Genomic DNA, 21,506 nt, shown 5'->3' on the forward strand with positions numbered 1-21,506 from the left:
AACCCCTTTCTAGAAAGATATTAAGGACCAAAAAAAGAACTACACCCTTTTCCTCCCAAGAACACCGGTTTTGTAAAAGGTATTACATGACACGTTTAGGTATACAGAACACAGTCTCCTTCTACTAACACTAACTCCAGAAAGATTTTCATGGTCTGCATTTTTCTTCAAGGTAATGCTAAAACCTACCAGTGTGGAAAAAGCATATTCCATACTTTTCTGCTTTGTTTTAGACCCTCTAACCAACCCCCTCCTTGACCATAAAACCCAACAAAACAAAGCAGGAGCTTTCTCTGAACTTTCTCTTTGCTGCAGACATCCAGCAGAGCATTACAGATTTTTATTTATTTTTTAAGTGAACAGAACTTCATAGCTTTGTGTCAGAAGAAACGTCTGGGTTAATACAGATATTATGACTTGAAAAAGTCTGCACTTTATGACTCAGACTACTTCCCTCCACCCAAAGACATCTGCCAGACTCACATCCATGCAGATGAAAGTGACTGGGTTGCATTTATGAAATACAGTAACAGCTACAAACAGAAAATAAGCAACAACATTGTGAAACAGGGCAACTACAAGGGAAGATATTTTCTCTATAGAAACTGGCAAAAGCAGCAACAGTGTGAACATGAGAAATTTATTACTACTGCTGCTATACATTTTTTTTTTCCTTCCTCAATTCTGCCTGATGAGAAATCAATTGTTCCCAGGAACAGCTTAGGGAAACACTGAAATATGCACATCCCAGAACAGAATATACACCAGAACTCTGCTCTTCTAAGTACTTTGAAAAAAAAAATTAAGTATGGAAGACCTGAAAAGAAACAGAAGACTACTGTTACAGCTTACTGCCCATGATCCTGTCAGAACTCAGTGCCACAGGCACACTAAGAACTGGTGTTTTTGTGAAAGCCCGCCATTAAGACATTTCAGCAAGTCGTTTTAACGTGGCACTAAACTGATATACAGTTATAACTATGAAATGTCCTGTGATTTACTATGGAATGGAATTAGAATGTGTAACTGACAATGGCGCTGTAATTGACAATATACAAGATGCTGACATCCAGCACCACATTTCAGACAGTTGCCTTGCGTATTTGAGTGAACTTATAACAGAGTAGCTCAGCTATTAGAAAAAGAGATGTTTCAGCAGTAACTATAAAGGGTTTTGCTCACTAGAAATTTTAGAAACAAGAAGCAGCAAAACGCAGTTAAGTATCCTATTCTTGGTAAATCATTTCCCCTCAATGCTTTGAAGAACCTTATACTCAATTAACTGGGCAAAGGAGAGTACAAAAACCCAGTGTATGAGCCAATGTCCTGAAGCACCACCTGAGACTCAGGTGTGATTTCATAACATACCACAGACCAGCTGAACATGCAGTACTGATCAGAGGAGAGTAAGATGCTAAAATCAAACAGCAATGGGCAACATCATGCCTGTCTTCATTCACTACTTGCCCTTATCTTGCTGGTTACAATCATATTTCTTTCCTACTCAAAGGCCTAAAAGTTCTTAAAAAGGTTAATATTACTGCTGGGAGCAAGTATTACAGATTTATACATGTACAACTTGAGGGGGATGTCTGACCTTCATCAGTGGTAAAAAAAAACAAAAAACAAAAAACAAACAACACAAGTTTGTGATTTAGATCTGATTTTCATATTATAAAGACACTGAACGAAGTTCAAGAAAATCTTCACAAGAGATTGATTAACCCACTAAATTAAATTTCATGAAGTTAGTGTAGGATTAGGTATGACAATTCACCAAAATTTACTTTAGCTTTAACTGTTTCACACTGACTCCAATCCAATTCGTTGAGTACTGTAGGCCTCAATGGCACTCCGGGGCATTGCCTGAGTCTGCCTGACTGTCAGGTTATGCTACACCACAGAAAGAACACCACAAACCCTAGTCCTACTGGGCTGCTCCCAGGTTAGAAGTACCATATTCCTATGAACTGAAGGAACTTGTAAAGAATAACTTTGTGTACTTCTGCAGATGCTCAGCAGTTCCCATTCGCCATATCAAACCACCTTTCTCATCTCTTCTCTGCCCCTCATTTTATCCTCAGTAAAATGTGTTGGCCTGCATTCCACTTCTTAGACTAAGTTTTCCAGCGTGCTCACACATTCCTCATACTACTGGGTAATACTCAAGACAACATTAAGAGCTAGTATAGAAACACTGAATCTATTTAGACTTCAGAGCAGTAAAAACAAAACAAAAACAAAACAAAAAACAACTAATGACTGCATGGGCTAGCTGTAATCTTTAGGAGTTGGAATACCTGAAGTTACAGTGAAATGGAGGTTTTCCTCAAGACATGCCAAGGTGTCTGTAGCTTATAAGCCAATTAGTCCTTTGTTGTAACACAAAAAATAAAAGTTCCTAAAAGAGCTCTTCCCTGAGTTTTGTTTTAATCAAAAAAAAACCTTAACAGCTGCAAAAGTAAAAAATGCTGAGCGCATTTGATCCATGGGAAAACACACATATATACTTCCTTCAGATAAACAGAGACTAATAGAATACATTGAAGATAATTATTATGATACACACCAATCTCAAAAGACGCAGAGGACAAAATAATTGGATTATATCAGTATGATACGTACACTGACCTGAGTAAGATCTGGAATATCACCCTGATCAATTCCAACTTGCTGGGTTTACAAAAAAGGAGAAGAAGTAAGTTACTACATGCTGTGACAACAAACAAAATCTGTGAGGTCTGAGTATTACACAGAAGCTAACACATTGAAATGGCTATTAATTACTTCCTGAACTGGCATGAGCTTAGCTAAGATCACACCTTAGAAATCTCAAGCACATTACTCTGCATCTCAAAGCAGAAAAGCTTATTGGAAGCATCAGAAACATTGACACTGCTTACTGGAACTACTCCATTTTAAGCAGTTACTGTAAAGGAGCGTACTGTAAATACACTAACACTTAGTTCACTCTAGACCGTTAATCAAATTTATAGTAATCTTTTTGAAGTGTTAATATGTTGTCTGGCTATTAAAAGAGACGCCTGAGAATCTCATTTCACGTTAATGAGAGTGAACAGAATTTAAAATACCTAATCTGCAGAGTAATTCCCTGCATAGTGAAGGTTATGTTACATGATTATGAATACAAACTACTGTACCAGTACATATAGCTAACAGTTAGCCTCCCCATACATGTTGAATTATTTACCTCTGCTACTTTGAGGAATTCTGACAATTTGGTCATTCTGGCTAGAAATTTCTTGTAAATATCCAAGCCTTCTTTACACTGGTTCTTCTTCATATCAAAGTATTTTTCTGAGGATGCAAATAAAAACACTCTTGTAAGATAACACCTGTCCTGGCAAAAAGCTGACACAGCATTCTAAGTGTAAGTTTAAGACAAGCTTTGGGGAGAGAAGATAGTAGTAACTCAAAGCTATCCATGTTCTAAAGTTGACATAAATTCCTGTAATACAAAAGTCCTCAGCTAATAGAAAAATGTGATTATTAAAATTCAGTACCTTAGAATAAAATTTAAAGCTTTACAAGCACAGAAGTAAATCACTGCAATTGTTTAATTAGGCATCTGCACTAGTATTCTAAGGTATTCATCTTATTAGCTGGAAGTGATGTACATACCGTATTCCTGGTATATGGTTACATTTCTGGCCCCTGTATTAATATGTTTTACTATTTGTAAGTGAACCTGATAGCCAAAAGCCATCAGAATGACTACTGAAGTGGTATGTGTATCACACTGAACTGCCAATAGCAACCACATCCTTCACTTTTTGTGGTTTTGCCTGAAATGCCTGCAGATATCTGAGTAAAACTTACTGAATTAACAGAATAAGCCAATCAGATGATGTTTTCATTCAGAAATTTGCTTGCATAGTCATTGTAAGAATTTCCTAATAGCTTGTCACTCTTGAGCAAAGCGCTGTAGATGCCATGTACCAGGCTCATGTAGATTCAAGTACCAGCTACAAGTAACCAGGCAAAATACAAAGTAGAGGAAAACAGAAGTCATCTGTGTAGCGAGTGCAGTAAGCATTCATGAGCGTTCAACACTCAAGGCTTGCTAACTGTCACGGACCAAACGTAAGAGTTTAAGGAAACCAAACCAGGTATCTCACTAACCTGTAGCAATTGGACTGTAAAAGTACTACACACTGCATATTTATAGTATCTTTGTTTTAGTCGCACCAGTCACACTCTCACTTCCATTTATGTTTCAGGCTGCATTCAAGGTAAAAGCATGTTTAAGCCTAAACCAGTTGCCAGTGACACTAAGACATGCTTAATTTCATCAGAACAGAGACAGACAGTTTATTAATTACAGTCAGAAATGATCTACGTTATTTCTCTCAACAACTTGCACACAATTTCAAAAGCTAAAACAAAAACCCAACAACAATAATAGTTCCACATACCTAAAAGATTAATTATCCCCTCATTGTATGCCGCAAAAAGTCTAATGGAATCTTTAAAGAGGAGCATAAAGGCAGCATTTATAACACCATTTGTTAGTTCATTTGGATTTGCCTGTGTAGAAAGCAATGAGAAAATAAATTAGTGTTTAATGAAATAAACTTGCACTTCAAAATGAGTGACTGTTACCTAACAATGAGCTGAAAGTACTTACATCAAAATCAAGGAGTGCATCGAGCTGGTTCTGTATGATTGGAAGGGTTTTCAGAAGCTTTTCAGCATTCATGGTTCTCATCACTCCATCTATCCTGCAGGGCAGAAGACGTTTACAGGTTACCAAGAAACCTCAGCAGGTTATGCTGTTTCAACACTACTATACTGCCTCAAGGGGTCACAAGGAGCACCAACCCATGGTAAGCTCGACAACAGCCGGTATTTCCCAGGCACAAGAAGCAGTAAATGTCTTACCCTCTTTTCATTTTGGTGAAGTCAACTGCTACAAGTCTATATGAAAGTGCTTTTTCATTCAAGTATCTGCTATATCGCCTAATGAAGGTAGACATATCGTAGCCTAAAAGTTAAGAATATATAGGTTAGATATTTTGAAGAGGAACAGTTTCCTTCAAGTCCTTTTCAAGAACTATTCTACTAATCCATTTTGCATCAACTTGCATAAGAGCAGCACTTCACCAGCACAATCCAGGGTCTTAAGATTCACTATTTTCTCTTTGCAATGTAGTGTTACAGCTTCTTCCCAACTTGCTAAGATTAGAAAAGCCTTCATTGAAATTATCAGAATAAATGCCTACAACAAAAAATGTAAGGCAAGAACCAAGCAGCTCTTATTGTGATGTTCTAGAAATCAGACTGAAAATACATTCCTAGTGAAATGCCAAAGTCTTTGGTAGCTCATCTGCAATGCCTCACACCACACAAAGACTAAATACTTTCTAACACTGGCAAATAACCAAAACATCTCTCAGAGACTTGAGGGAGTCCTTGCTATCTATACAGTGCATTCCATGCACCTTAGCAGTTCATATTTACTCCTGAGACACTAAAATGTAATTCAGAAATAGATCAGCATGCTAATAATCATCAGATTTCTCTAGGCAGTGCAAGTGTTCACTATTTCAACTCAACAGCTCTGTAAGCACTACACATACATTGCAGGTAAATTTCTACTCAGCTAGGTAACCCAATCTCACCTTCCTGTTTCTAAATTCTTGGTCGGACATTCTTTGGTGCCTGATGCAATACAAATCATAATACTCTTTCATTTAAATGTCACTTGTCTCCCAGGGCGCACTGACCCAGGCACTAATCATAGAGCAAAAAAGCAGTAGAGTTTTTTCCTTCAGTGAAAAATCCTTACCCTGCATGGCACTTTTGTCCAGGTAGTTATTTAGATTGAACAATGTGTTTCGCGATGCAAGATACTGGATAAAGCGCTGTTGGGGAAGAAAAAGTTGAGAATCTAGCTTTTGTTGTGAGAGTCAACACACTTCAGCATATTACAAGAAAACTACATTTTGTTTGTAACTGTTTCTAATCACCTCTGCCAACAATAGAAATTACTTTAAAAAGTTCACAAAAAAGCCCTTGAAACTACTGATGACCAAAGCATCAAAATACAAAGTTGTGTATCTGGCAAAAGTGAGACTTTAAATAAAAAGTCACTGCTGCCCATGAATAAGACTAGCAATCCTAGAGGGAGCTATTTAGGTTAACTTTGTCATTTAGAACAGATAAGCTAGAAGTTGCAAGCTCCACTTGAATTATCTGAGCTTCCACGCATCCACTGCTGCAGTAAAAGTCAGAAACCAGCTTAGTTGCAAAGTTTAATTAGCAACAACAGTACTTCTAGAACCCTGGTGAACAGCAGCACTGGGGAATGGTATAATTCAGACTTACAGTTGTGCTGATCTGAGTAAATAACATTTAAGTTTTGAGGAATAATAGCTGGCTCAACAAATAATACTAGAGTAAGAAACAACACATTCAGATAGTAAGGTAATTTTAAAAGTTTCTTTCCACTTTTCCCATACATATGTTCTATGAGTTCTGTACTTTTTAACTTCTTTAAATATGCTTGAATCCATAAACAAGAATTACAATCAGAATGGCCTATGAGACTTGTCACACCTTTGATCTGAATCCCTTGATGCATCCATTCAAAGCTAAGGAGCAGTTTTGGTACAAACAAATTCATGTCTTTCCTACCACTAACTGCTGCATGGGCAAACAGATGCTGACTGGTGCATCCAGGACTCGATGCTCAGAATTTTTTCTATAGTCCCACGTCAGCTTTTGTTTCTTTCAAATTTCAGTATGAACAGTACTGGAAGTAGAGACTAAAACATACATACTGATTTACAGCATTCAGTTTAGCTTTGTATTTGGATTACCTAGTGAACTCCAAGCAGTGAATTTTACTTCATATTATCCCCTAATGTCAGCCTGTCATCTGTTGAAACAGGTTAACAAACACTGTTAAGGAGGCCTTTACAGAACTAATCACGTCTTACCTCGTTTCCATACATCATGAGGTGGTGTGTTGTAATTAGAGCTTTGAACACTACGACCCAGCTACTGTTTGCAGTTCTCTCAAAGAGTGTGTCTGCCAACTGTGGAATATTCACATTCATTTCGTTTGTGCACTGTATTAGATCTAAATTAAAAAAGAAAAATAAAGCTTTAGTTGCATGCTCAAAGAAGATTATCCATGTGAAAAAACACAAAGCAACATGATAATTCATATTGGAAGATTTAACTTCAGTTCTTTACGAAATAATTGAGCTATTTTACACTCCCTGCTCAAACTCATTAAATTTTACTGAAAAGCACTGACTATAAAGTCAAAGGCATTTCAACAGTTTTATGGAGTTCCAACAGCTCATAAATAACCTGCCCCAGCAGAAACTCTAGGCCCAAGGTACCATCCAAAAGCCAGTGCAGACACACTGAATACCCAGCGCCTGGAGTCATTCAATCTAACCAGAATGAAAGAGAGACAAGAGCAGAAAAACTGAGACAGCTGCAGCCCACAAGATCAGCAAGGAGCAAGTACCCAGAGCTCAGGTCCAAGCCTGAGCACTAACACCTGAGAGCAAATGAGATGCTGCAAACCTGCACTAAGCCTCTTCCCCAGCAGATTTATGGGCAAGAGCCTGCACCTACACACCTCTCCACTCAGCTCGAGTGACCTAATCGCCAACCTGCTGAGTGCACTGTGCTGGATCATGGCAGATTTCAAGCTTTTGCATCAAAAAAAGCTCTTTGTGTCAGAGACTGCTTATAAACTCAGCAGTAAAACATTAACTTGGAAGGTCAGAGAGCTTCAAGCCACTGCCTGAGCGCTGGTACAAAACCAGAGCAGGCTCCAGCAGACACCCAGGGAAGAAGCAAGGGCACTCGCTGCGTGGAGAACTGCGAGCAGGACTATTCTAAACCCCTGAGACACGCACACTTGATTTATTCTCTTTGAGCTAACTTTGGCTCAGGTGTGATCAAAGCATGCCTCAAGGACTGGGCAAGGCCGGTACAACAAACACCTACTTTGAAAAGCTTCCTTTGTGGCTTCTTCTTCAAGCCAAGTCTGGGAGCAGCCCGCTGGCTGGAGCTCAGCAGTGCTGCCTCTGTGGTTTTGCTCTGCAAGTACCTGAAGAGGTGCAGGTGCTTGGGAAGCCGGGCAGCAACCCAGCACCCAGGTGCCAGCACCACCAGCTTCGCTATCATGCTATTAGCACCGTGCAGAGGACCGATGACATTACCAACAGCAACTTGACTGAACTTGGAGGTCACGTATTGAGATAGTTTAGGACACATTATGCGATGGAAATATTGCATTTCATCTTTTTATCTGCTCTAGCGCACTGAATATATTACAGATGTAACTTCATTAGGAACCTGTTTAATAAGAGGGGTTTTTTTTTGTTTTAAAGTCCTATAATTAAGGATCACTAATGGATACTTTGAGTAATTTTACTTTCAGTTTCTCTGTCTATTAAGAGTTTTAGGTAGCTTTCTGCTTCAATAAGATACTTGAAGACACTAATAACTTTACTAATGTCACTCCAACATCAGAAGTTTCCAAATACGTACAGAACACTCGAGTTGGGATGAAAACTTTCATCCCTAATAATAACAGGCAAAAGCACTGAAATAACCGTACAGCTAGAAGAGCCCTGAGAAGGAGCCTGAGGCAAGCTATACAGCAAAATCCAACTGTTTAGTAAAATATGTCACTGCACAAATACAAAGAACCTCAAAGAGTCATTTTACAGATGCCCCTCACCACTTATGGCTGTGCCATCCTCAGATGCTGTGCCAAAAGAAATCATATTTTAAGATCTCCTGAAGCCCCAGCTGTCCACAGACAGTTATTGTTCCATATAACGAAGCAAGATCCAATTCAAAAATCTATATGTAGACAAGAACCTGAATTTTAATTCAGTAGTCTCATCTACTGAATGAGAACTTCTAAGTAATTCTGTAAGAGCACATTAGGACAAATAAGTCTTCCTGAATCCACTCATTTTATAAGTATTATCAAGACTGCTGCTAGCTTTAGCTCAGTACGTTCATACAACTGGATTGTAACCAGCAAAAAACATTGCAGAACTCTTATAAATAGCAATTCCTCTTCTCAGCTTACAAAATAAATAAATAAAAAACCCACCCCAAAGGACGCTGAGCAGTATCTGTACCACCACTAATAGGTAACAGTTAAAGGAATTCCATTAAACTGCTGAGGGCAAAGACCACACAGATAGCCTGCTGAAAGCAGCATTTCCGCACAAAGTTCTTCTCCTTCCCATGACCACGAAGCAAGTCAATTTTTTTCTCTGATGATCTAGTGAACATTAAGAGTGCTTATTATTTAATAAGCAGAACCAGGAAAGAAGATCCAAGCTAAAAACAACTTTCTGCTCTCTGAGAGAAACAGCGGCCAGGCTCATCTCCTGGGTATTTTACTAGAGAGATTTTTGTTTCATGCAGTCTTGTCACCTGCCCTCAGCTAAGGCTAAGATGATGCTGAACACCTGGGAGATTTCTTGACTATATATTTTTTTAAACACACAATTAGTAACAATACTATTAAGGGCTAGTCCCACGTCTGAATTCCATCACTCGAAATCTTTAACAAAAAAAGCAAAAATTTCTCTAAAGTCTTTTTTTTTTTTTAAAGGCTGCAGTAGGATCCCTAGATAAAAAAAAAAATAAAATAAAAGCATGGATTTGTTACAGCTGGCAGCAAAGGAAGAAAAGACTATTAACACCCTACATCTGGGAACACAAAGGAACACATGCACCTGAGAGACTGACAGCTGGGCAACGGTAATAGGGATGTTGGCTGCAAAACCTGCCTTGAACGGGATGAAACGTGTTGTAGGGCAAGCAACACTCGCTCTCTCATCACACCACTTCCATAAACACTTTCTAACTCAAAACATTTTGCCAGTCACACAGAGGAACTGCTTCCACTGCAAGTGAAACCCTAGTGCAATTTCTAGGATAGACATTAGAAACTTGTTAACATCACACAGGAAAAATAAAATAAAATCAATCAGCTTTAAACCAGAAGAGCACTGCAGGGGATTTCAAGCAGCCTAGATCTGTGGAAACCCTACTGCCTAGAAGAGCACTAAGGATTTTTCTTCGACAGCTCATCTGAAATACTGGCACATCATCTGCTGAAACCACACAGCTCTTCAGAGAGCAGCATGTGTAAATCCAGATATAAAAATCAGTTCGCTGGAAATTCTTCAGCCAGGCGCTGACAAAAACCAACATACTTTTCAACGTTAAAGCAACAGGAAAGTAATCATTTCTTCATTCGGAAATAATTCTTTCAAGACACCTGTAATACAGGAGTTAAGGCAACTACAGTTGCTGAATATTCCCACATTTCTTCCCTTCCACCATGGGAGAGAAAGAGCTCTAAGGCAGGCAGATATAAGAATTAAGACCAATTGTCTTAAGCCAGCAGTCTTTAAAAAAATGACTTTTTTGGAAGTTACACTGTGAAGTAAAACCCGAAGGAACACTTGAGCAGACTTTCTCCGTGCAGCCTAGGAAATGCCACAGTTCCAGCTGGCGGATTAAGGAGTATCACCTGATTAACAGAAGTGTTTATGTCCACGTGTGCTTATAGTGAAGATCTGACAGCAATCTAGGTTTCTTTTACATGGTAGCTGAATCTGTACTTGCTTAGAATTACTGTTGCTAGAAGCAATATTAATTCAGGTATTCTGTCCCACTCCCCCACTAAACAAGGTTACAGGATAAAAAGTTTTCATAAAGCCTTTTAAAAAGTTTTAAGCAATTGCTACATTAAAAAAGTAAAGCATTTACAGATTCCAACATTAACTCAGGTATTTCTGTCGGTGTTTCCATTTTGTTGCTTCAGTCAAATTGAACAGCTTTGCAGAGGACTAGAGAGTTTCACATTAAAGACTGGCACCTTCCTGCCTGGGCGTGTGTCTCCACGCAGTATCACAAGTGACATATCTCTAAGAGCCAAACTGCATCAGCAGTCGCCAGCCAGTCATGAGCTCCAGCTGCCAAAAGAAAGGGCAGATACAAAACATCCCTGACCTGTGACAGTCATAATGTGACATTACTGGCAACATTTGAATCCCCAATGGCTTGGTGGAGCCCTCAACTTTCACCAAAAGTGGAAGGCTTAATAGCCCAATTTTGTTACATAATACAATTTTGAAGTACCTAAATTATCACTTCTTACAAGACTTCTAAAGCCTGTACACCTAGAGCAGCTTTAAGTCTTGATGAGCACCATTAACCACTTTCCCGTCCCATCTGCTTCTTAAGAGGGCTGTGTACAAGGTATAAAGAGAGAAAAAAACTGCAGTTTTACTGCATTCATTTACAAGTTTAATATACAATTCACTTTAGGGTTTGCGCTTTCTAAATTTTGGTCCAGCTTGGCTACAGCTTTAAGTTATGTATTTTTTTTGATGTTTTTTCCACAGTTAGCCAGGAAGAGAGAGAGATGTCACCAAAAGAAGCACTGAGCCCCACTCCACTGCAACCCAAATTCAGGAGGCTGAGGCAAAGCAACACAGCCAAAAACATGGGGAAGAAAACACAAGGCTTCGAGAGCTTCACTGAGGAAAAAGAACAATCACTGTGTAACATTTTATTTTATCCTGAAATATTACAAAATACTACAGAAATAGATCTGCTGACTTATTTAGAACACTGCGACCTACTTTAAAAGAAAAAAATACATCAAGTATCCCCATTGACATTGCTTAGTTTTTTTTTTATTGCTCTTTAAGTAAAGTCACTATACCACCCAGCAGCTCAGCAAGACCAGAGGCTCCACATACTAGCTCACACATTGTATGTATAACATCTTCCTGCTTATACCCAGACCGTAATATTAAAGTCTCCCTTGCTAAGGAAGTTTGGCAATAAGGGGACTTTAAGAAATTATCTGAATCGAGTCCAGAGACTGATACTTCTCCGTGATCCTCAATACAACTGTCAACTCTCAAAACATGTTCTTGGGGAACCTTTTTTTTTTGAGCAGCAATTACAAGTAATACCAGATGGCGTACATTTGTAATGACACGCACATGCAGGGACCAAGGTGCAACTAGCACTGTTTTGCATTAAGTCCAAGCTATGTTTTATTTCATGCTTTGGAAACTACTTGCGCTGTGTCTTTGAAACTATGCTGTGTGATTGTTCCAGAGATAACAGTATTTAAACTTGTATCTCATCTGTTTACATTCAGTACAACTAAGTTTTGCTTACAGATGTACAAGTAAAAATAAATAAATAAATAAATAAGAAGTACAATACATAGGCTTGCAGATGTTTGAAAAGTAGCACATGCATATACTCAGTGAAGACTGAAGAATATTTACTGGAATTTTTTTTTTTAAAGCTCTTTGCAAAGGTATTCGCAGTCCCACATTTCACATCTTTTTCTTCCACCCCACCACGGTCCTCCTGTACTCCAGAGCTACAGACAGCACAACAAGCTTTTTATTTTTTTTTTAGACACAAGAATAATAGACAACAACTGACACCAAAACACAGAACTCATTTGGGAGGTAAGAACCTTCACAGAGACTGACAACTCTGAGCAGATTTCTATCAGTAAACATCTAAAGGAACATGACAGTCACAATACCACTTTATCCTATTCTCAAGATATGTTTTTTCCAGATGTCCATTTTCTTACTTTGCGCAGTGAATGGCATCAGTTTTGAACAACACACCCCCTCTTCTCAGCTTCTGGAACTTTTGAACTATTGAGCAAACTGTCACGGATTTCTGGCTTCCTGTCATGTTGCCATTTCTGGACATAAGGGTTACCCCAGAGTTGTTCTACCTCAGGCAGAAAATAAAACAAGGTAACAACAGTACAACGAAAAGAATCATCAATTACCCAGCTTTAAGACTTTCAACTTCAACCCAGTAGCTGCAACATTTACTACTGCACCTGGCTTCTACGCATCCAGATCAGTAAGAAATATACTCGGTTTCTCTACCTGACCCGTGTCAAAGGCTTTCATGCAAGATGCCTGTTTCACCAGATGAGTGCCACAGCACCAAGAGCCAAACTGTCCTCACCAATTATCAGAACACGCTTGTTCTGAGCGCCCGAACAGCAGGCTCCCCGTGGCACCATCCGCTGGAAGGAGTCCCACACATCCACCAGCCTGGTCCCCAGCCTCTGACGGGAGCAGCACCCAGCTTTGCCTCGCCTTTGCTCTCCCTGGCGTAAAGGCACACGCTTGGTTTGCTTTTCATCGCAGGCGTGTGGAGGTACTGCCCGGCGCGCAAGGTTTGCAGCACTCATTGCACAACTGAGCAAAGAGCAACCTCAAGTCCTATGCAGTTATTAAAAACTGAAACAAAGCAACACCACCGATAATTCTGCAGATAGCAGGGGCAGCTTCCGGCATCTTTTGGTACATAAAAAGGGAGTTTCAACATGCTGAGTTGACAGATACCAGCAATGAGGCGCTGCCCTTTAGGGAAGATGCACTCCACCTTCCCCCATCTCCTCACCTCACCCCAGCCTTCCGGCACGGCCCCAAGACAGCCGCATTTCGGGACGGGCTGGAGGCAGCTGCATCCCCCCGGGGGGGCACAGAAGTGCCCGGCAGCACCCCGAGAAGCCCGAGCAGTGCCGGACAGCCCCTGCCACCGCACCGCCCGCCCCGGGGGCAGGGCTCGGCAGCCGGGAGGCTCTCGGGGGGCTGCCGTCCCCACACACCGCCCCGCGGCTCGGCCGGGGCTCGCAGCTCCCACGTGGAGGCGAGCCGGGGGAAGCCGCGGCTCCCGACACGGCCCCTACTCACAGTCCAGGTGCTTCTTCTTGGGGCCCATCACCTCGTGGGTCGTCGCCTTGCAGACGGCTTTGGCGACGGCCGAGCCGGTGACGCTGTGCTGCGCCGCCGCGATGCGGTCGGTGAGCGACTGCCCCGACATGGCGGGGCTCCCGCTGCCTCCCCCGGGGAAGGACGACGGCGAGGAAGGCGGCCGGGGACGGTGACGAGGAGGAGGATGAGGAGGAGGAGGAGGAGGAAAGCAGCCGGCCCGGGCTGCGCCGCGCCTTCCCCTTTCACATTTCCACTCCCCGACAAAATGGCGGCGGCGGCGCCGTCAGGTGACCGAGCGGCCGCCCCGCTCCGCCCCGGGAGGCGGCCGGAGCCCCGACACAGCCCCGACACAGCCCCGACACGGCTCCCCGGCTCTCCCCGCCGGCCGCCCGGGGTTGTGTGGAGGCTGAGGGGCCGGCTCGGTGTCCCCGCACCACGTATGCACACATCACAGCCGTTGCCCGAAGTATTCCCTGCGGCAGGGGCTGCCCAGGGGCTGAGCGCGGAGCGAGGCGACCCCTCCTGTGCTCGCCTGAGGAGAAGCACCGTCGAGGCGGTGGAAGAAATGATTTAGTGGCACTTTTTCACCATAGTTTTTTTGGGGCCGGGTGGTCTCAGTTTGCCTTGGGCAGTGACATTGGCTCCTTCGGGATCATGGGAGTGTACAAGTATCACACAGTATCACCTCATCCTGTCGGAATAAGTACTCCTCAGAAAACTTGTCCCTTGCTGGATTTATCTACACGAGCAGATCCATAACAGGACAAAACACAGCCCATCTCGTAGGGCCGATGGCATGCCCAGTATCTGGCACCGAGTCCCCATCCTTCGGCTACGCACCCACCCCAGGGCCGCTGAGGAGCCTGACAGGAGGTGACCCTGGGGCCAGATCGCCTGTGGCGGGCATTGACCCACTATTGAGGACATTGTTTACTTAAAGTACAGCAGAGAACAGGGCAGGACAAGAACTGCATGAGGGGTGCAGCCAAAACTGGGGTGAGGAGTGGTAGTTCACTGTGTGGGAGCTCATTTGTTTGCTATTTTCCTGAAAGCAAGTGAGAGTGTGCTTAGCTTTTGCCAAGCGTGGCGGTGGTTTCTGTCATGCGGCCACCAGCCTGTTGCAGCTGGACTGTTACCAGCAAAATACTTCGAACAATCATCAATCAAATGTTAATGACACCTCGCCAGCAGACTTAAATAAACTGCCTAACACTGGTAGGCTCAGTCGCTCACAAGTGATTCCCTTGATCCTGCTCTCCGGCTGTCTCCATACCCACTCATTAGGTGGCTACAAATGTGACAGAGATTTACACAGTGTGAGAGAAATGAGCAAGGTCTTCTCCTGAGGAGAGCTGCTCTACACCAGGAAATCAATAGTCCTGTTTGGGATCTGGCTTGCTCAAATGGGTCAGCTCAGCTTGATTTTCAAAATATTCTTTAAGAAGCCATCATCTCTTCTCATCCACATAAATGGCAGCTCTTCCTGGAGTAAGAAGAGAGAGCAAAAAGCGTTTCTGCAGAAAACATCCAACTTGGGATTTGCTCCTTTGCCTGTTTGGTGACCACACACACTTTGCCTTCTGTGAAAGTATGTTTGAGTTTCCAGACCAAGATGAGGAATTTCCCTTTTGAACATTTAGTGGAGTGAGGAGAGGTGTTTTCTGCAGTAGAGTCCAAGAGTATCAGTGAAGTGATAGCACATTACTTCAAACTGGACATCACAGGGAAACTGAGGTAAAAATAATTCTGATTTATGATTTCAGCCTGAAAAGGACATCCATCCCCACCACAAAAAGTAAATGCTTCTTATATTCTGTGCTGCTTCACAAAGCCCTCCAAATGGCTGTTGTGACGTGACTGTTATTATAGCATTATGGTTTCCAAAGACAGTATTTCCCTGAATGACAATGAGGAAGTTTTGCTGCTGCTGCAAATCATTAATTATTTTTCCATCATGCCTCGAGGCCCTGGTGAGGACTCATTCAGTACTCAACTGCACAGGAAAACTTTGGAAGAGACCGCTGCCTCAGGTGCTGCATTTTCGGTGAGTGTCTTCAGACCTGATTTTATCTTAACAAACGTGTAGCCATTTGTCCTTCAAAACATGCATACAATAAAGATCCTGTTGAAAGGCATGATGCCACTGTAGAAATATTAGCAGTCCTATGATCCAGGGTGGATAAAGTTGTGAATGAAGCATTTCTATAACCCTAAGGGCATAAATACATTAAAACATGGTCACTGCTAATGAAGATCATGAACATTTCCTGTGGTGAAAAAACTTAAAAACTTTTTATTCCTACTGGCAGCAGTCAGTTTCTAGCTGCCTGATTTTTGCCTTAAGACTTGTAGTTTCTGGAAAAATAATTTTGAATCTTCAAAGCCTGAGGAAACATCAAAACAGTAAGAAAAGAGATGGAAAGATTAAATACTCATTATAAATGTCTCAATCTCTTAGGGCTTGTCTAAACAGGGAAGCTATTTCGAAATAAGTGAGGGTGTGAGCTGAAGCACAACAACTATTCAGCACTACCTTCATCCTCAGCGGGGAATTTCCTATATTGTTCTATTTCAAAAAGCCAAAATTTCACAAAAGTGCCAGAGTTCAGTGTGTCCCATTGGCTAGGCAGCCATATTTCTGTCTGTACTCAGTTTACTGGTCAAATATGAGTTTACTCGGTTTACAGGCCCAAATATGAGTTCAAATTTCTGCCTTTATTCAGGCCATTAAGCTCACCGCAATTCAGTGCACCCTGCGCACAACTTGGGTGACTGAAGATCATGCCCTTCAGCATGAACTTCTGCCCAGGCTGTCACAACAAACAATCTGTGAAACCTAGAAGCCCACCGATAGGAAACACTAGTCAGGTTTTTTTTGGTGTTGAGGCCAAGGAAGGACCGCTGGGGATCATGTAGTTCAGCTTGACCTAAAAGCAGGTCTGGCCTCAGTGGGGGATCAGGTTGCTCAGGTCCCATTCAGAACAGCACTGGAGATCTCCAAGGAAGGAGACTCCCCAGCCAGTGGGGGCAACCTCTTTTATTCATATCCATTGTCAATATGGTGTTACATTTTCCAGAAGGAGCAAAACTAGGGTAGGCAAGATGGCTATTGAGACACCCGATATCTTAGGGATCTGTTGGTGAATTTCAGCAACCTTCAACAAAAGGATAAAAATCATATACGTTGTTGTTCTTGTAAGGTTCTTGGAAATAGTGTGGTCAAGAAGGCCAAGCTGTCTGTCCAGAAGGAAAATCAGAGGTATTAGCACACATTGTGTATATGTCAGTGTACTTGGGAAAGAATCGCTATAAATATCTGTAAATCAGGTAAAACATTTCTCAGGAGCTGCTTCTTCTTCGACACTGAAATTATTCTGCTGTGCCACACAATTTATATGTGTAAGGAAATGAGGTACGTGCTACTTATACATTTATAAGGAAACCAGAACCATTTGCTTTTTTTCCAAGTGCATCTATTCCTAGATATGTGTTAAAATACTTAATATTTTACAGAAGTGCTTGATAAAGAAGAAATAATAGAAATAATTTGTAGGGACTTGGTTCAAGTTCACCCCTGCAGTTCTCTGGGATGTTGCACCCTGCCATCAAACACCTCTTATGTCCTGCAGCTCAAAGGGCCTACAGGCAAAAAGGGGATTTGTGTTGGTCTGAAGGAGAAGAAATCAGTGACAAGCTAATCCAGGCTGTCAGCCATGCACCTTGAGATACACATCTATGTTTTTGATGCAATGCAGAACTTTGTTTTGTTAGTAACAGGTGCGTCTGGGTGAAATTCTACACCCTTCACATCAGATAAGGAAGAAGAAGTCTCAGCTACCACCCCCTAGGGTGGATGACAAGGTGCATTCATCATCCTGAATTGCAGGCATATTTACAGAGGGCTCTGCCATGGCACTATGAATGATGCACAATTAGCTATGCAAATTGTTGCATAGAAATTTGATTGGGAGGTATGTAAATAAGGAGCAATACCTTACCCACCTCTCCTCAGCTTGCTGGTGTTGAACGCATCATTAGTCCCAAGGAGACAAGGAAGCATCAATGTTTTTAGGGCAGATATTATCCCTCTTAGCAGCTCTGCAGAGTGTGTTTCTGCAGGAGCCCTTGGAGCTGGCCTGCTTGTCTCCGCACCTGTGCTTCTGGCAGGCTGCAGCCAGAAGGACAGCACACTTTACGTGCAGTTGCTGGCAGCTCTCGTGTTTACACCAAATCGGTACCTCTGTAATGCTCCTTTCCTTTCTCTCTCACCTTACCCCCTTTAATGTGAAAGCAGCACATGACATAATTCAGTTCAGGTTGCTCCATTAGCAAATCTTCTTTCTTAGCCACACTTGCACCTTTAGACTCTCAGATTCATATTTGTGAGGATGAAAAACTGGAAATGGTATAGTTCATTCAGTTTGCTGCCCTGTGCTTACTGCAGCCCAAGTGACAAGGGCTTCTGGAGAAAGGAGACGGGAAACATAGTCCAGCAGATAAACAGTCTGGGGGAGCTGGTGGTGGTGGAGAGAATGGAACATTTCGGGACTTCTGCCATGACTGAATGACACAGATGGCTTTCTGGGAAAATGAGTATTTCAGTAATGAGTAGTGAACGTGCTTCAGGCTGGCTGCACCTACAGCCTGGAGAATGCAAACAGTTTAGCAGTAGTTTTGTCAATAAATACCATCTGCTCAGCAGCATGGAATCCAAGCTATGACAGAACCCACCTCACCGGTGCCTGCTGTTTTGCTACATACAGGTGAGATAAAAATGCCTACCACGTATTTTTTGTAAATAGTGTGATTCTGATCCCAAAGGTGTGACACGCTACATTTAATGAGAGTTGTTCAATCCCAATTCAAGTCTGAGAGAATTGAAGAGTTGCAGTTAGCTTCTTTCCTGGAGGACAGCAAGGCATCCTAGCAGAAGCGTAAGCTGTAAGTAAAGTTGCTTCTCACACGGATTCAGACACTTAAGTCTGATACTTAAGCGTCTGAAAAATGTGTTACTGTCACTCCTGCCCACAAGGGAAGGAAATGCAACTCTGTGAGCCTCAGAAGTAGCAGGGCCTGGTTTCCTTGTTGCTGTCTTGGGGGCTCCATGCTGGTTTCCTGCCTGAACACTCCGATAGCCGATAAGGGGAGAATTCCTGCCACAGCCGGTCCCTCTGCAGAGGGACTACTAGGCCTTGCTGCTTGGCTGCCTGTTTTCCACAAACTTTGCAAAAGCAGAGCATCTGTAGGACCTTTACTGCTGCTAGGTTTAGTTATGATTGGCTGCTGGATTCAAAGGTCTCCAGGAGAGAAATGAGCCATGAGCATTGTGTGAAAAAGTCTAAAGCCAAAATGAGAACCTTAACCTGCTTGTAGATTAATTCTTCCCTTAGCGGAGACATGAAAGAAAAAAAAAATCACACTTTTGTCCAGCTTGGATTTGTGGGTGCGGTACTGTGTCAGTTTGTTTTTAAAGGTCTTCATTTCCCTCCATCTGTATTGTAAAATGTGGGTAAGAAGTTTAGCTACATAACTGGGACTCTTTATGGCTAAATTCATCCAAATCTTGTGTGACTGCAAAATACCAAGAGATCAGATCAAGAGGCTGTCATTGGAAGTTTTCATTGCCTGGCTGAAACTCAGACTCATTTTTATGTCTGAGTTGTTTTTTTTTAGTGAAGGATCAGAGAGAATTCCAGGGAGAGACAGGCCTGAATAAGCAGCTCTTACAGAGAATAATTTAAAAGAAAAATGTAGTGTAAGAGTAATGAAACAAGGAGAAAGGTGAAGATGCAAAGGAAGATCAGTGCCAAGGAGTGCAATTCCCAGCTCACTTTCTGCGTGGAAGGACAAAAGTGATGTACAAAGAGGAATCATAAAAGAGATGGATGAAAGAGAAAATAAAAGTTTGCTGGGCAAGTAAATCATAAAAGCTCCTTTTTAAATGGAGTTTGCTTACTTTTATGTAAACCTGGAACAGATCCACTTACCTCTGTTCACTGACATCAGTGAAGTTACTGAAATGTACAGAGTGGCAAACAAATGCGGCCTGAAAATGGCAAGAGAGAAATTGGTTGGAGGAAATTTGCTCTTAGGAAAAATACGATGGGGCTGGGAGGGCCGTGAGGAAAGTTCGATGAAGTGTGCTTCTTGGGAATGCAACAGAAAGCAGTTTCAACCCCTCAGATACGTGTGTTCCTCTGAAGTCCTAAAGAAAGCTGCTTCCAAAATCAGGTGCACACTCAGAAAGCTAAAGCTTGTCTTCATTGAAAAGCTTGCCATCGAGAGACGCCACCTGCGTGGCTGTGAGCAATCCCAGGGGCAGTTTGGAGCTCCTCTAAGGGGATAGCTCTGCTACCCCAGCCAGCTGCAGCACCCAGAATGGCCCTAGCACCTGCGGGGAAATCCAAGCTGCTGTTGAAGTTTCAGCTTTTAAATCACTGACTTTGTCCACAGAAAGGAGAAAAGCAAGAAAGGAAAGGAAAGAACAATCTGGAGTTATGCCCCTTTCTTGGACTTTTTGACATTGCAGTTCAGTGTTTTTTAAAAGATGAAATGAATGCCACAGCACGAAGTAAACACTGTAATCGAATTACTGCAACTTCCAGTTCAGACTGTCACATGATGAATTTAGTGATAGCTTGTCAGCTCAGAAAAGCAGGAGGAATCTCACGGAAATTCAGGATCTGAAGTTTAGGCTGAAAGATGGGTCCTGGTGTAACAGTAGGGCTCCAGGTCCAGGTTCGGCTTTGGGACTCCCCCCGGATTAGCTGTTGGCTGGCCAGAAGCCTGTCCGTGTGTGCGTACACATGAGCAGTTCTGATCATGACAGTGGCTGCCCACATTACCTGAACACCTAATAAAATGTCATTAATTGGTATCTGAGCACATGGCTTGCTCACCCTCCTCTAGGCACTGCAGCAGCCTCGGGCTGACAGCTGACCGAGGAATGGCTTCACCTGTTCTCTCCCCATCACCTTGGCACTCGTTTCAAGGTGCTTCTCTGCAAGAGGCTTTTTGGGGAGCTTACCCAACAGCATCATGTAAGCGCAGGTGCTGCAGCTGTATGTCTGGGGCTGATTTGGCCATAATTAGCGAACTTTTGGGAACCTTTCCCAGTGGGAGAGCAGGAGCCTTGCGATCCCCTCGGCCTGCTGCCAGCCCGACACCATGGTTTGGCAAGGTCGGAGCAGAATGACTGAGGTTGTGTCTCAGAGCACGAGACAAAGGGGCAGAAGTGCCATTTAAAGCCATCTGTAGATTTTTGGTGGGTTCCCGATTTGGCCACGTATTCTGGGGGTGTGTTTGCTTCCTGGCCTTGCTTGGAGGAACCTCGGTCAGGACAAGCACAGCCATTCTTCTGCTCTAACACCAATCATTTTAACTTAATAACCCTGGAGAACAAGGACAGCTAAACTCATCAGCTAATACAATTACACAAATCTTTGTACTGGACCGAGAAGGATCGGAGATGTTCCCATCCCCACCGAGGAAGAGGAGAGGACCTGCTTTACAAAAGAAGGATTTCGGGCTGGGGCACTGATTGGATTGTGGGGCTGCCACCATGACAACAGAGGAAGGAACCAGCAGCGTAGCTTTCAGACACACATAAACCTGACAATAACAAACAATCTTGCATTAAAATCAGCTTAAAGCAGTCCTGGAAATTACAGTCCAGCGGGCATTATTTGTGTACCAAATAAATGAATG

At 42.5% G+C, this 21,506-nt stretch overlaps 1 protein-coding gene across 11 annotated transcripts in view; it reads right to left on the reverse strand.

Moving 5' to 3' along the window:
• Positions 1–14,087, reverse strand: part of VBP1 (VHL binding protein 1) — a 37,788-nt gene extending 23,701 nt beyond the window's left edge. For 5 of the 11 annotated variants that reach the window (XM_068697273.1, XM_068697266.1, XM_068697262.1 and 2 more), the window contains exons 1-8: positions 13,779–14,087; positions 6,963–7,105; positions 5,810–5,885; positions 4,903–5,005; positions 4,649–4,742; positions 4,437–4,548; positions 3,212–3,318; positions 2,626–2,673 (exon numbers count right to left, since the gene is read on the reverse strand). In XM_068697273.1, the coding sequence (XP_068553374.1) occupies positions 2,626–2,673; positions 3,212–3,318; positions 4,437–4,548; positions 4,649–4,742; positions 4,903–5,005; positions 5,810–5,885; positions 6,963–7,105; positions 13,779–13,908 (813 nt within the window). In that variant the 5' untranslated portion in view covers positions 13,909–14,087. The remainder of the gene's footprint in view (positions 1–2,625; positions 2,674–3,211; positions 3,319–4,436; positions 4,549–4,648; positions 4,743–4,902; positions 5,006–5,809; positions 5,886–6,962; positions 7,106–13,778) is intronic. The other 6 variants (XM_068697268.1, XM_068697267.1, XM_068697264.1 and 3 more) reach the window with 4 other exon arrangements.
• Positions 14,088–21,506: the final 7,419 nt, after the last annotated feature.

The sequence above is a fragment of the Anas acuta genome, chromosome 13 (genome assembly GCF_963932015.1).
Source record: "Anas acuta chromosome 13, bAnaAcu1.1, whole genome shotgun sequence".
Classification (NCBI taxonomy): Eukaryota; Metazoa; Chordata; class Aves; order Anseriformes; family Anatidae; genus Anas; species Anas acuta.